Below are 13,696 nucleotides of genomic sequence, written 5' to 3'. Positions count from 1 at the left end.
CATCAGGAGTAGGGATTTTTGGTTCAACAGCAGATGATTGAGTGAGATAGGCAGAAATTCCCCACACTTCAGCAGCGAGCTGCTCAACACGATCAGACAATTGCTTAGTCTCCATTTAGAGAAAGAAAAAAAAAGAAAAAATCTCCTCCTGCAGCCCCAGAAAAAAAAGGAAAAAATATATAAAAAAAAATTCTGACACTTTTTTTTTTTAAACTCTCCTTCTTTAGAATACCCTAGATTGTACAGTTAGGCTGGTGATTCTGTTATGAATGGGTCACCGAGGAGGAAAGCAGGCCCAGGCTAAGCCACAGAAAACCAGAGAGGTTGATAACTAAGCGGATTGCAGACCCCTGATCCTATCCACACAACTAGCAGTAGCTGTGGAGCATACCTACGATGATCGTAGACACCTCGGCACAGGCGGAGAGCTAACTAAGCCTAAAGCAAGAAAGGGATAATCTAAACTGCCCCAGAGCAGACACCAAAGGAATAGATAGCCCCCAAACATATATTGTCGGTGAGACAAGATGAAAACACAAATGCAGGCAGGAAAATAGAATGAGCAAATGATGGGGCCCACACTGACTAGACAGGAAAGGAAAGACACTGTCTGCAATCACACAGAAAACCCTGCAAAATGTCCAACACGTCTGATGCACAAAAATACTGAAGTCGCATGATTTCGCCCCCTACTATATCAGCACTCTGGTATATTCTGAAAGCAGAGCAAAAAGAGACCAATCTGACAAGGGAAAAAGCAAACTGACACAAGCTGTAACATATGGGCGGTGATTCAGCACAGCCACAGCCGGATCTGGCTGACCCACCCAAAACAGAGATAGACAAAACCAGATCAAATGCAAACAGAATAGCAAATGAACCACTTTTCTGAATATGCAGGAACAGAGCTGGAGACATCAGACCTCAGGAGGCACAGGAAGAAAATCACCAGCAGGGATAGAGGGAGTCTGCTGTCTTAAATCCCAATCTGAAGCCCCAGATCTCCAATCGTCATCCTCATTATCAGGTGGCAAGCCTCTGTCAATCAGATCAGCTCCATTACCTCCAGTAACCACCAGAGGGAGCCCAGAAAGAGCACTTGCAACCCCTCTGTCAATCAGACCAGCTCCACTACCTTCAGTAATAACCAGAGGGAGGTCAGAAAGTGAATTCATAACACAATCCTGTGTGATACTGTCTGCTGAGCTGTGTGTCTAATCCTATCCTGTGTGATACTGTCTGCTGAGCTGTGTATCTAATCCTATCATGTGTGATACTGACTGCTGAACCAAGTATATAATCTTATCCTGTGTGATACTGTCTGCTGAGCCGTGTATCTAATCCTATCCTGTGTGATACTGTCTGCTGAGCCATGTATCTAATCCTATCCTGTGTGATACTGTCTGCTGAGCTGTGCATATAATCCTCTCCTGTGTGTTACTGACTGCTGACCTGTGTATCTAATCCTATCCTATGTGACACTGTCTGATGAGCTGTGTATCTAATCCTATCCTGTACTGGGCGTCTAATCCTATCTTGTGTCATACTGACTGCTAAGATGTGTATCTAATCCTATCCTGTGTGATACTGGGCTGTGTATCTAATCCTAGACTGTATGAAACAGTCTGCTAAGCCATGTATCTAATCCTATCCTGTGTGATACTGGGCTCCCCATGGGCTCCCACTGCAGTCTGTGTCAGAGGGTGGTCTGTGCCAGCACGGTAATAAATGGTGCTATTTCTAGCTTTACAAAAGGACGATAACACCATAGAAATTATAAGAATAATAAGCCTCAGTTACCACAACTGTCTACAAGGAAAACTGTTGCTCATAGCTCCAAATCACAGCTCAGCTTCTTTTAAACAGCTTTGGTGAAATGAAAGATGCTTAGTGATTGGTTGCTATGTGGCATGGGCGTGGCCGATACACACATACATACATTCATCTTCATTAATATATAGATATCAGTAACACACATATATATATATATATATATATATATATATATATATATATACATATATATACACTATCTATGAACTCGTTCTGTGCCTGGGTAGCAAGCATTTTTAATGGTACATGGTCTATCCTGGTATGTGCTGCCCCCCTCCTATCCTGGTATGCATGGTCCCCTCAGCCCCCAATCCTGGTATGTATGGTCCCATCACCCCCAATCCTGGTATGTATGGTTCCCCTCACTCCCCTATCCTGGTATGCATGGTCCCCCTCACCCCCCTATCCTGGCATGCATGGTCCCCCTCACCCCCCCTATCCTGGTTTGCATGGTCCCCTCGCCCCCTAATCCTGGTTTGCATGGTCCCTTCGCCCCCCTTTCCTGGTATGCATGGTCCCCTCACCCCCCTATCCTGGTATGCATGGTCCTGTCACCCCGCCATCCTGGTATGCATGGTCTCTCTACCCCCATTCTGGTGTGCACGGTCCCCTCACCCCACTTTCCTGGTATGCATAGTCCTCTCGCACCCCCTATCCTGATATGCATGGTCCTCTCACCCCCTCCATCCTGGTATGCATGGTCCTCTCGCCACCCTATCTGGTGTGCATGGTCCCCTCACCCCCCTATCCTGGTATACATGGTCCCCTCACCCCCCTATCCTGGAATGCATGGCCCCCTCACCCCCAATCCTGGTATGCATGGTCCCCTCACCCCCCAATCCAGGTGTGGATGGTCCCTCTCACCCCCCTTATCCTGGTATGCATGATCCCCTCACCCCCCTATCCTGATATGCATGGTCCTCTCGACCCCCCTATCCTGGTATGCATGGTCCCCTCACCCCCCTATCCTGGTATGCATGGTACCCCTCATCTCCCAATCCTAGTATGCATGGCCCCCTCACCCCCCAATCCTGGTATGCATGGTCCCCTCACCCCCCAATCCTGGTATGCATGGTCCCCCTCACCCCCCATATCCTGGTATGCATGGTCCTCCTCACCCCCCCATCCTGGTATGCATGGTCCCCTCACCCCCCCTAATCCTGGAATGTATAGTCCCCTCACTCCCTATCCTGATATGCATGCTACCTCTCACCCCACTATCCTGGTATGCATGGTCCCCTCACCCCCCTATCCTGGTATGCATGGTCCTCTCACCCCCTATCCTGGTATGCGTCGTCCCCTCACCCCCCAATCCTGATATGCATGGTCCTCTCACCCCCCTATCCTGGTATGCATGGTCCCCTCTCCCCCAATCCTGATATGCATGGTCTCCCCTCATCCCTATCCTGGTATGCATGGTCCCCTCACCCTCCAATCCTGGTATTCATGGTCCTCTCACCACCTATCCTGATATGTATGGTCCCCTCATCCCCTATCCTGGTATGCATGGTCCCCTCACCCCCTATCCTGGTAATCTTGGTCCTCTCACCTCCCTATCCTGGTATGCATGGTCCTCTCACCCCTTATCCTGATATGTATGGTCCCCTCATCCCCTATCCTGGTATGCATGGTCCTCTCCCCCCCTCTATCCTGGTATGCATGGTCCCCCGCACCCTCTTTCCTTGTATGCATGGACCCCTCCCCCCCCCCCTTTCCTGGTATGCATGGTCCTGTCACCCCTATCCTGGTATGCATGGTTTCCTCACCCCCTTATCCTGGTATGCGTGGTCCTCTCACCCCCCTTTCCTGGTATGCATGGTCCCCTCACCCCCCTATCTTGCTATGCATGGTCCCCTCACCCCCCCTTTCCAGGCATGCATGGTCCCCTCACCCCCTTCCCTGATATGCATGATCCCCTCACCCCCCTTTCCTGGTATGCATGGTCCTCCCACCCCCTTTCCTGGTATGCATGGTCCCCTCACCCCCCTATCCTGATATGCATGGTCCTCTCACTCCCTATCCTGATACGTATGGTCCTCTCACCCCCTTTTCCCAGTATGCATGGTCCTCTCACCCCCCCTTTCCTGGTATGCATGGTCCTTTCACCCCCCTATCCTGATATGCATGGTCTCCTCACCCCCCCTTTTCTGGTATGCATGGTCCTCTCACGCCCCCTCCTTTCCTGGTATGCATGGTCCTGCCACCCCCTGTCCTGGTATGCATGGTCTCCTCACCCCCCTATCCTGGTATGCATGGTCCTCTCACCCCTCCTTTCCTGGTATGCATGGTACCCTCACCCCCCTATCCTGCTATGCATGGTCTGCTCACCCCCCTTTCTTGGTATGCATGGTCCTCTCACCCCCCTGTCCTGATATGCATGGTCCCCTCACCCCCCCTTTCCTGGTATGCATGGTCCCCTCACACCCCCTTTCCTGGTATGCATGGTCCTCTAACCCCCCCTTTCCTGGTATGCATGGTCCTCTCATGCCCCCCCTTTCCTGATATGCATGGTCCCCACACACCCCCTTTCCTGGTATGCACGGTCCACTCACCCCCCTTCCTGGTATGCATGGTCCCCTCACCCCTATTAAACTGCACACATGCAAGAAAAAAAAATTATACTCACCTTTCTTCCCTGTGTTCCAGCGCTGTCACATTCTGCTGGAGGCCGGGGGAGGAGTGGGTGCCGGAGTACGTGCATGCCCATACGGCGCGGTCCGTCATATTGCTGAAGACACACCGCAAATATGTCTTCAGTAAAATGGCGCCGGATAGCGCTATGCGCATGCGCGATACTCATGCGCACTCCGGCCCCGTTCTCCGACCGAATAGAAGCACCGTGGCAACGCTCCCCCCGGTCAGGTAAGTATGCAAGTATGACGCCGGAAATCGCGGTATGCAGTGTGTACAGTACCGCCATCTCCGGCGCCATACATACTCCTCACCGCTGGATGCCTCATTCTGTCTGGAGCCAGACTGAGCAGTCTATAAAGGCTTCAGACAAAGTGACGCTCCCAAGGTTAGATTATAGATATATACAATATATATATATATATTAGCTGAAGACCCCGGCGCTGCCCGGACATAGTAACTAAGACATCAGAAACGCATTGCGAACGCAAGCATCTATATCTTCTATGCTGGCATTTTAACCTCTAACCTGTTTTGATTGATTGAATAAAATAAATTTGTTTTCACTACATCGTGGAGCTGGACAACCTTTTTCCATGTCTGAACCAGAGTACTGAGTGGAACGGTCCTAACTTCTATACCAGGGATCCCTTTAAGAGAACCTGGGATCAGAACCAGAGCACTGAGTGGATTTGCCCTGACTTGCATACCAATGATCCCTTTAATAGAATCCTGGGGTCAGAATCAGAGCGTTGAGGGATTTGCCCTAACTTCCATATAGGAGATCCCTTTAAGAGAGCCTGGGGTCAGTACCAGTTGTTTCATCTTCCTATGTGCACCTATGTCTTGATTTAATGAAGCTTAATATATGTGTTACCGCCATTTTGGCCTTTTGTCGGTTCCTCTTCCTCTTCTGGTTTACTATAGATCATCTATGTAAGATTAGTGGATGTCCAACACTCAAAAACCCCACTGATCAGTCGTAACCCCACCAATTTCATATTGATGACCTATCCTACGGCTTAATTATCAATAGTTCAGTCCTGGACAACCCCTTTAATTTTTAAGTTTCCCTTTAATTTTTAAGTTTCACATCCACTTTTGTTTAGTTACAGTGTTTAATTACAGTGAAGCACCCAAAGGGTAAAAAAAAACCTTTCTGTAACTGTGAAGGAAACCTTACACTAAAGTGCAGTCTATTAAATTGGCACTTTGTTAAAGGCACTCAATTTTAGTTTTATAAATTCACTCATAACTGTAGGGTGCACTGGCAAGAGTGGTTTCACATCCTGTTATGAAGAATATACTTACCGTATATACTTTACATATACTTTTGTAATGCCTTGAGCACTTTTGTTCACATGCTGGAAACCTGCTTGGTAACTTTGATATGTGTGACATGAACCTAATAGGAGGGTTGGGATCTGTTTGGATTTGGCATAGCTTGTTAATAGATAAATGGTATATCTCTTTATGACATGTTTGGCCATATAACACATTTTATTGTCTGCCTCCTTTATCACACTGTTCACTTTGTTATGCTTTCAAAATGTATTTTTGAACAGAAAGCTCTTTAAAGTATGTTGTAGGGTACAATCAAAAGGATTTTAGGTGTAATTACAAAATGTATACAAAAGATATTTTTGATTTGTTGCATTTAAAATAGCACCATTAGTGTACGTGACACCACATTGTGTCAGATACCCTGGGCATTTGTGAGGCTGCATGATGTTTTTTTAAACAACAAAAAATGCTAGAATACACTACAATTTAAAGGGGTTGTCCGGTCCAAATCGATAAGTCTGCAGTCATTCTGTTTCACTGCAAACGTATAAATCCCCCAGTGCACGCACTGTGCACTGCGGGGATTCACCGGTTTACATTCCAGGACCATAGGGTATATATGTTGTCACGGTCACGTGTGTCTGGACGCAGCGAGTACTGCAAGGCGAACCCATATGACATGCGTGTCCCTGGATACACCGCCTCCAGTAGTGCGAATTTAAATAATAAAACATGCAGCGGGATACACCGCCTCCAACTGGCGAATTTAGGTAATACACGTTATATGTATAGTAGTCTGGAAACCCCGCCTCCAGTAAGGCGAATTTAAATAATAAAGGGGAAACCTGGGTAACAATAACAATGGTGGGCCCTGCGATAGGGAATAGGGACATCGAGATCTCCTGTACTCCCCTGAGCCAGTGTCCCTGTACTCCTAACGTTCCCTATGCCGGTTCCGCACCGGGCGACGCACACGTACCTCAAACCCTGACTCGCCCTGCACCTAAACCCTCACTAGGGAATTGGTCGGTGCGGAAACTAATCCCACCACTGCACTAAACACACATGAGGAAAAATGACAATACAGGGGAAACACCACTTAGCTTTGCTATGTTGCGTATGCTCCTAGCAACAGAGCCCACCACCTGCGTGCATCTTCTCCACCCGGATCCATCACCATAACCGGATCCATCACCATAGTACAGCCTTGGAGCAGAGTCCACCACCAGTTGCAGCTGCCCAGTAAACAGAGTCCCAAAGATGAGTCCAGCTTCTGGCAAAAAGTCGAGCATGCTTGAGTCCAACTGATCTGACCAACAAGTCCAGCATGCTTGAGTCCAGTTTTCAGCAACCAAGTCCAGCATGCTGAGTGCAACTCTCACCATAGTACCACTCCACCAAGCCATGCAAGCACCTCCTGCTGACACCATAAACTGCGACTCCACCACGCCATGCCAGCCCTTCTTGCAGACCACATCGTTGAACTCCACCAATCCATGCCAGCACTCCTTGCAGACTCCATAGCTGACTCAACCCTTCTGGCTGGGCTGCCCAGAACTCTCATTCAGCTACTTCATCACCCAGGCTTGCTTCCCAAATGACGAACTCACAATATCACCAACAGTGATCAAACACACCTGACTCTCTTTTATAGAGACTCACACCTGATTTATAATTACGTGCACATTAAACCAAAGAAACTAAAGTGCACTACCGCTCACCACCACCGGGGAAACTTAGAATGAATGACATCATGTGTAATAATTCTAATGGCCACCGGGAGCAATTAACCCACTTTGGCAACAAGCCAAAGGAAAAAAGTTCACTTTGTCCATTTACTTGTCAGATCCAGCTTGGATCATGACATATGTATTATACAAACTTCCAGCCGGTGGGCGTGGCCTTGCTTCATACACTTGTATGGAGTGAGGCCGCGCCCTATAGTCAACCCCACCCACTGACCTGCTGCATCACTAGTCGGGGCGTGGCCTTGCTCTATACAAGTGGCTAGGAGCATGCATAACTCATACATACCCTCCGATCCTGGCTCAGAAACCGTCGAATCCTCGCAGCACTGTGTGCTGAGGGGAGTCATAAGTCTGCAGCCACACAGAGTAACTGTAGACTAATCGATTTAGACCAGATAACCCCTTTAACCAAATCATCATTGTTTTACTGAATTGTCTTCTAATATCAGAAGTAAAGAGCCAATACAAAGAGGAACCTCTGCTCTGGAGGTCTGTACAGTGTTAGAGGGTTAGCTTACTGTTTTACTGCTGTAAAAAAAGTAAATTCCTTGCAAGAGTCTGAATTTCTGCACTGATTACAGGTATCGACAAAGTCTAATGAGACTAATATGAACAGATAAGACACTGAGAAAATGGAGCAGCCGTAAACCACCAATGAAAAAAACATTTACTGAAGCAATTCATTTAAAAATAGTTACCATTAATTACAAACATGTCAAATGAGAAGGAATAGAAGATGGAGAGGAGCAAAGAGATTCAACATGTCAAACATCACTCAATATATTTATTGATATTTATTTCATCCTTCTGGAGCCATACTATTTGCTTGCTAACTTCGCCCACAAAGTACATCCTGACACTTCACTGGAGTCAGGACATACCGTAATCTGTAACTGCACGCGCCTTAGGCGCTCAGTAGTGAACGTGCTCACAGAGTAAGAAGAAAGTAATGGGCTGGTCCAAGCACTACGGTCCCCGGAAGTGGTCAATGGGCCGGATAAAAGGTCATCGTGGGCAGTAATCGGCCATCCTCACACAGAGCGCACTGCTAAGGATGCATTGCCCACTCGCCTATACTGAAATGCAGAATGACTTGGGCTTGGCCTGTGCCATAAATGTCCGAGGTGGGAATAATTCTGCTTATGGCCTTGAATGATCATTTTTTTATTAATTTGTCTGCACTGCATGGATACTCTACAGCAGGCCTGGGTGGTACCTCAGCACTGCATGATCACTGTATTCTATGTCAGTATGGCGGTAATATTAGTATTTGCAAGAATATCTGACGTCTCTTAATTCTCGCCTCACAGTGCAGAGGGTTTTACTGTATATACTAATTACATGTATTACATGTCTGGTTACATACCTTTTTAGTCGTATAACAATTTCATGTTTATATTTGGAGTTTGGATTGGAAACGCTTTGCCATTTGCCTTAGCCGGTAAGCGGGTATTTGTGCCCTTATGGTGTGTTGTGGGTAGGACCATGATGCAGAAGCCAGTGAGAACAATATATGCGGCAGGATGAGACCTGCTGGGGTTAAGCAATATACTGGTTTCATTTTTATGTATAAAAACATAAGAAAAAAATATTCCCTGGCATACCCTTTTACTCAAAAGTGAGGCTTTGGATGGCTTTAGTTGAAATGCAGTTGTTCGCATTCTCTTAGGCCCACTTTTACAGCCAGAGATGGTAGCGCTGGCTGGATGGCTTTCCATAGCAAACTATCATTTAATAGCTCTTGAGAAACTGTGGGTTGTGATATCTTTTTGTACTGTAATGTAATTATAATATTTAGAACTAAACAAATTAGTCATATAGTGTTACATAAGAGTTAGCTACCGCCTATGAATAAGGAGGGCTGGAGTCACATCATTTTTAAGTCGATATTAATGAGTAACCATCTGACACAAACGCTCAGAGGACTTTGACTTTCCAAATACAACAAACTGCTGAAATGTCATGTGTGGTAGTGTGGCAGCCTGCACAGGACTATGCCTACTCGGACTCTGCTGTGCCTGGATTATCTGCAGCCAAAAAACTTTCCTTTTCACTGGGAGATTTAACTAAGGAGACAAAGAAGACTAGAGACATAGGGGTTACTCTAGGAACTTACTTTATCAATCCCAGGTATTTGTATGCACTCTATCTATTTCAGTGTATTGTCTGAGCAATGATGCTTGTAAATTACTGGGCCAGGTTACAAGCTGGCAAACTTGTCACAGTAACAGCAAGGGAGATTATATCTGGTGTGATGACAAGTTATATCATTCCTGTTAGCAATGACCTTTGCTTTGTCGCTGAGTATTTCACACAGGTAGAATGAGTTCTGTAAATTCTTTACCAGTCCATAAAGTGTCCTATGGAAAGTTGACATTTCTATTAAATATTTTTGGTTGTTGTCTTTTTGAATGTTCTCTTCTTTTAAATGTTCTTTTAAATCAAATGTTTAGAACCAGATGTAGGTATGGTATAGAAGTATTCATGTGTAAGATTGATAACAAAATGTGAGAGACTGTGAGCTATATAATAAGCTTGGTAGAAGATAGATACGTTCTGTACCCAAATGGTTAAGAAATGTTAAGAATCTAAAGAATTACACTTAAGCAGGAACCATTGGCATCAGAGGTTATCCTACTGCCACTGATAGGATTATGCTATCTATATTTTTTGTTAGTATGTTTTATAATGAAACAATGGATGATGTAACAGTATTGTTATCTGTTCCTATGTCAGCAGTGCACGTTCATATTCTAGTTCATATTCTATTTAGTGGAAACATTATAAATAAGCAGTATAATATATTGTACTGTATACTATGTGAGCAGTTTGATGTATGTGATGTTGAGGCTTTAAGGCTTTCATAAATAAGTTTTAAAAGATTTTTCATTGGAATTTCTACTTCAACTACCTATTTAAGATGCTCAAAAACTGAATATTTGCGGTCGTCACCAATCTGAGATAAGATCGTAACAGAATCCTCAAAAGGTTGTATAATATTCCCAACTCACTCAAATTCTGTTCACACTCTATTTTTGATCCATGTAGGATAATAAAAGTAGAAGAAAATATTCCAGTAGAAGATCCATTCATATGACGTATTAGAGAATGTCCATTGTTTGCCTCCCTTTCATCTCCTTGTCACGATTTGCCTGAAGAAAAAATGTAGATTGCAAAAATGTTTTGGTCCAGCTTAGAAAAAACAGCAAACATACTTTTTTTTAACATTCTTGTGTTAATAGATCCATTTTTTAGCAATGTGCATATCCAAAACTTGAGTGCTGTTTAGAGACACGTCTAGTAAAAATAGATCCATTACAAATGGATGCAAGCAAAAATGAATGCAAAATTGAAATAAAAATATCTGTTTTTAAAGGGAATCTGTCACCTCATTTTTCCCCTCTAAGATGCGGCCGCCGCCATCAGGGGCTTATCTACAGCATTCTGTAATGCTGTAGATAAGCCCCCGATGTAACCTGAAAGATAACAAAAACAAGTTATATTATACTCACCCGGGGGGGCGGTCCATTCCGATGGGAGTCGCGGGTCCGGGTCCGGCGCCTCTCATCTTCATGCGATGATATCCTCTTCCTTACATCCTGTCTCGCTGCTGCATAGACGTAATTTTCTGCTCTGTTGAGGGCAGAGCAGAGTACTGGAGTTCGCAGGCGCCGGGAAAGGTCAGAGAGGTCCGGCGCCTGCGCACTGCAGTACTTTACTCTTCCCTCAACAGGGCAGAGAATTACGCCTGCTCAGGAGCGTGACAGGAAGCAATGAAGAGGACATCATCGCATGAAAATGGGAGGCACCGGACCGCAACACCCATCTGACCGGACCGCCCCCTGGGGTGAGTATACAATAACTCGTTTTTCTTATCTTTCAGGTTACATCGGGGGCTTATCTACAGCATTAAAGGATGCTGTAGATATGATGGCGGTGGCCACATCTAATAGGGGGAAAATGAGGTGACAGATTCCGTTCAATTGTTTTTCTTTAAAGATGAAGTAATTAAGAAATGGAAACTTCGTTTGCAGTTGATTCCATTTTTGATCCATTTGTAAGGATCTATTTTCAATTGTAATACTTGATGTATTGCAAACGGATGACAAATGGACTTGTGAACATCACATAAGAATCCTCTGCGGCATTCAGTGCAGATGGAGTGACATGATGCTGAGACATCATGGGTGCAGAGCTCATTTCTATTAACACCTAGCACTTGTGGATAGATTAATACTTTCTGTTTATGTTTTCATACATGCAGATATTTGTCTAATTTCTAACCAATCAGGCCCTTAACAACCTAAACTGATGTATGTTAATGGTTATTTGATCTGATTGAAATTGGGTTTCTGCCTGAAAATGGATATTCTTTTACCCGTAAAGTGATTGTTTGGTACTTTTATATTAATGACCCATCTTTAGGCTAGGGTCACACAACCGTTTTTCTCTCACCTGAGAAAATTGATTTGATTATGCTAATCAGTGGAACAGTACAGCTCCATCAACTGCATAGTCGTCACAGCCAGGTACTGCAGAACCACCCCTTAGGTCAGGGTCACACTACCTTATAACACGGACGAGTGCTATGGCAGAAAACATCACATAGCACTCGGCCCCATGTTAATCTATGGGGCAGAGCACATCTGCAATTATTTTCTCATGCTGAATCGGCATGCGAGAACAATTGCAGCATGCTGCGATTGGCACCGAGACTTGACCGAGTTTCGGCTCACTCGCACCCAGATACAGTGGGTATGGAAAGTATTCAGACACCTTTAAATCTTTCACTCTTTGTTTCATTGCAGCCATATGGTAAAATCAAAAAAGTTCATTTTTTTCTCATTAATGTACACTCTGAACCCCATCTTCACCGAAAAAAAAAACAAATGTAGAAATTTTTGCAAATTTATTAAAAAAAGAAAAACTGAAATATCATATGGTGATAAGTATTCAGACCCTTTGCTCAGTATTGAGTAGAAGCACTCTTTTGAGCTATTACAGCCATGAGTCTTCTTGGGAATGATGCCACAAGCTTTTCACACCTGGATTTGGGGAGCCTCTTCCATTCTTCCTTGCATATCCTCCAGTTCCATCAGGTTGGATGGTGAACATTGGTGGACAGTCATTTTCAGGTCTCTCCAGAGATGCTCAATTGGGTTTAGGTCAGGGCTCTTGCTCTTGCATCGGATGCCATACTCTAGTTTGACCCTTATACTTAGGCTATGGTCCCACAATGACTATTTTGTGGGTTTTTGATGTTGCAGATTTTCTGCAGCATTTCTGCAGCTGTTGGCTAAATTAGGTTTCTTTTATGTTTCATTGAGTTTATGTGTGAGTTTTTTGTTGTTGTGTATTTAGTGCATTTTTGATGCCGTGGTTTTTGTCTCATTTTGAAATGTCATGTTTTAAATATAGCTAGTTTGTTTGTGATGCTTCTTAGTGTTTGGTTTTGACAAAACTTCATTGATAATGATAATGCGTAAATGTGCTAAAAAGGCGCTAATGCAATTTTATGAGAAAAATCTGCACATAAAACTCACAATAGAAAATAACATGTTGCAAATTCCAAAAATGCACTGCATGTCAGTTTACACAACATAAAATACATTCACAGTGTGAATGAGATTTCTAAAAATTCCACCTATTTTTCTCGAAATATAAGACCCTGGGATTTTTGCACAGCGAAAATACGTAGCATCAAATACTCATCATGGGAACTTATCCTAAGGAGCCAATATGTCAGAAACAACATCAAAACAAAACCTCCTGCATCTCTCAAACTGCATCTCTCAAAGCATGTAAAACCGCATTCAAGAGGTTTGTAAAACTTTCAGGTTCTTCACAAGAACTGATGCAAAATAAAATTTAATTTTTTTTTTCCACTTAAATTTTGCATTAGACTAAAAAGTGAAGGGAGCGGAAGTCGCAGTGTTAGTGACGTCCATTTTCTTTTGCAGAAAAAAAATAATAGTACCAAGTAGCTTTATAGGTAGGCCATTAGTGTAGTAAACATCACTGTAATTTTTTAAACAGAGTTTTTTTTAACTTCTCCTGATTTTCTTTTCATTTTTTCTTCTAAGTGTTTCTACAAAATAGTTCCTTTTTTACTTTTCTTTTCTACTTTTTTCTCTACATTCCTCTCTACTTCTTATAGCAAATGTAATAATAAATGTTACCCTTTATACATGCCCCACACA

The 13,696-nt window shown here is 44.1% G+C and overlaps 1 protein-coding gene across 6 annotated transcripts in view; it reads left to right on the top strand.

Annotated features, from left to right (window-relative positions):
* Positions 1 to 13,696, top strand: part of COBL (cordon-bleu WH2 repeat protein) — an 803,866-nt gene that overhangs the window by 238,437 nt on the left and 551,733 nt on the right. For 2 of the 6 annotated variants that reach the window (XM_073549885.1, XM_073549881.1), the window contains exon 1: positions 9,377 to 9,626. The exons of 3 other annotated variants lie outside the window; for them this stretch is intronic. In XM_073549885.1, coding sequence (XP_073405986.1) covers positions 9,454 to 9,626 — 173 coding nt within the window. In that variant the 5' untranslated portion in view covers positions 9,377 to 9,453. Of the gene's footprint in view, positions 1 to 9,375; positions 9,627 to 13,696 lie in introns of those variants that run through there. One more of the 6 variants, XM_073549886.1, reaches the window with a different exon arrangement.

Source organism: Dendrobates tinctorius, unplaced genomic scaffold (genome assembly GCF_039654945.1).
Source record: "Dendrobates tinctorius isolate UK_male_01 unplaced genomic scaffold, ASM3965494v1 ptg000162l, whole genome shotgun sequence".
Taxonomy (NCBI): Eukaryota; Metazoa; Chordata; class Amphibia; order Anura; family Dendrobatidae; genus Dendrobates; species Dendrobates tinctorius.
The sequence above is the reverse complement of the archived record's forward strand: the minus strand, read 5'-3'. Positions and strand labels throughout refer to the sequence as shown.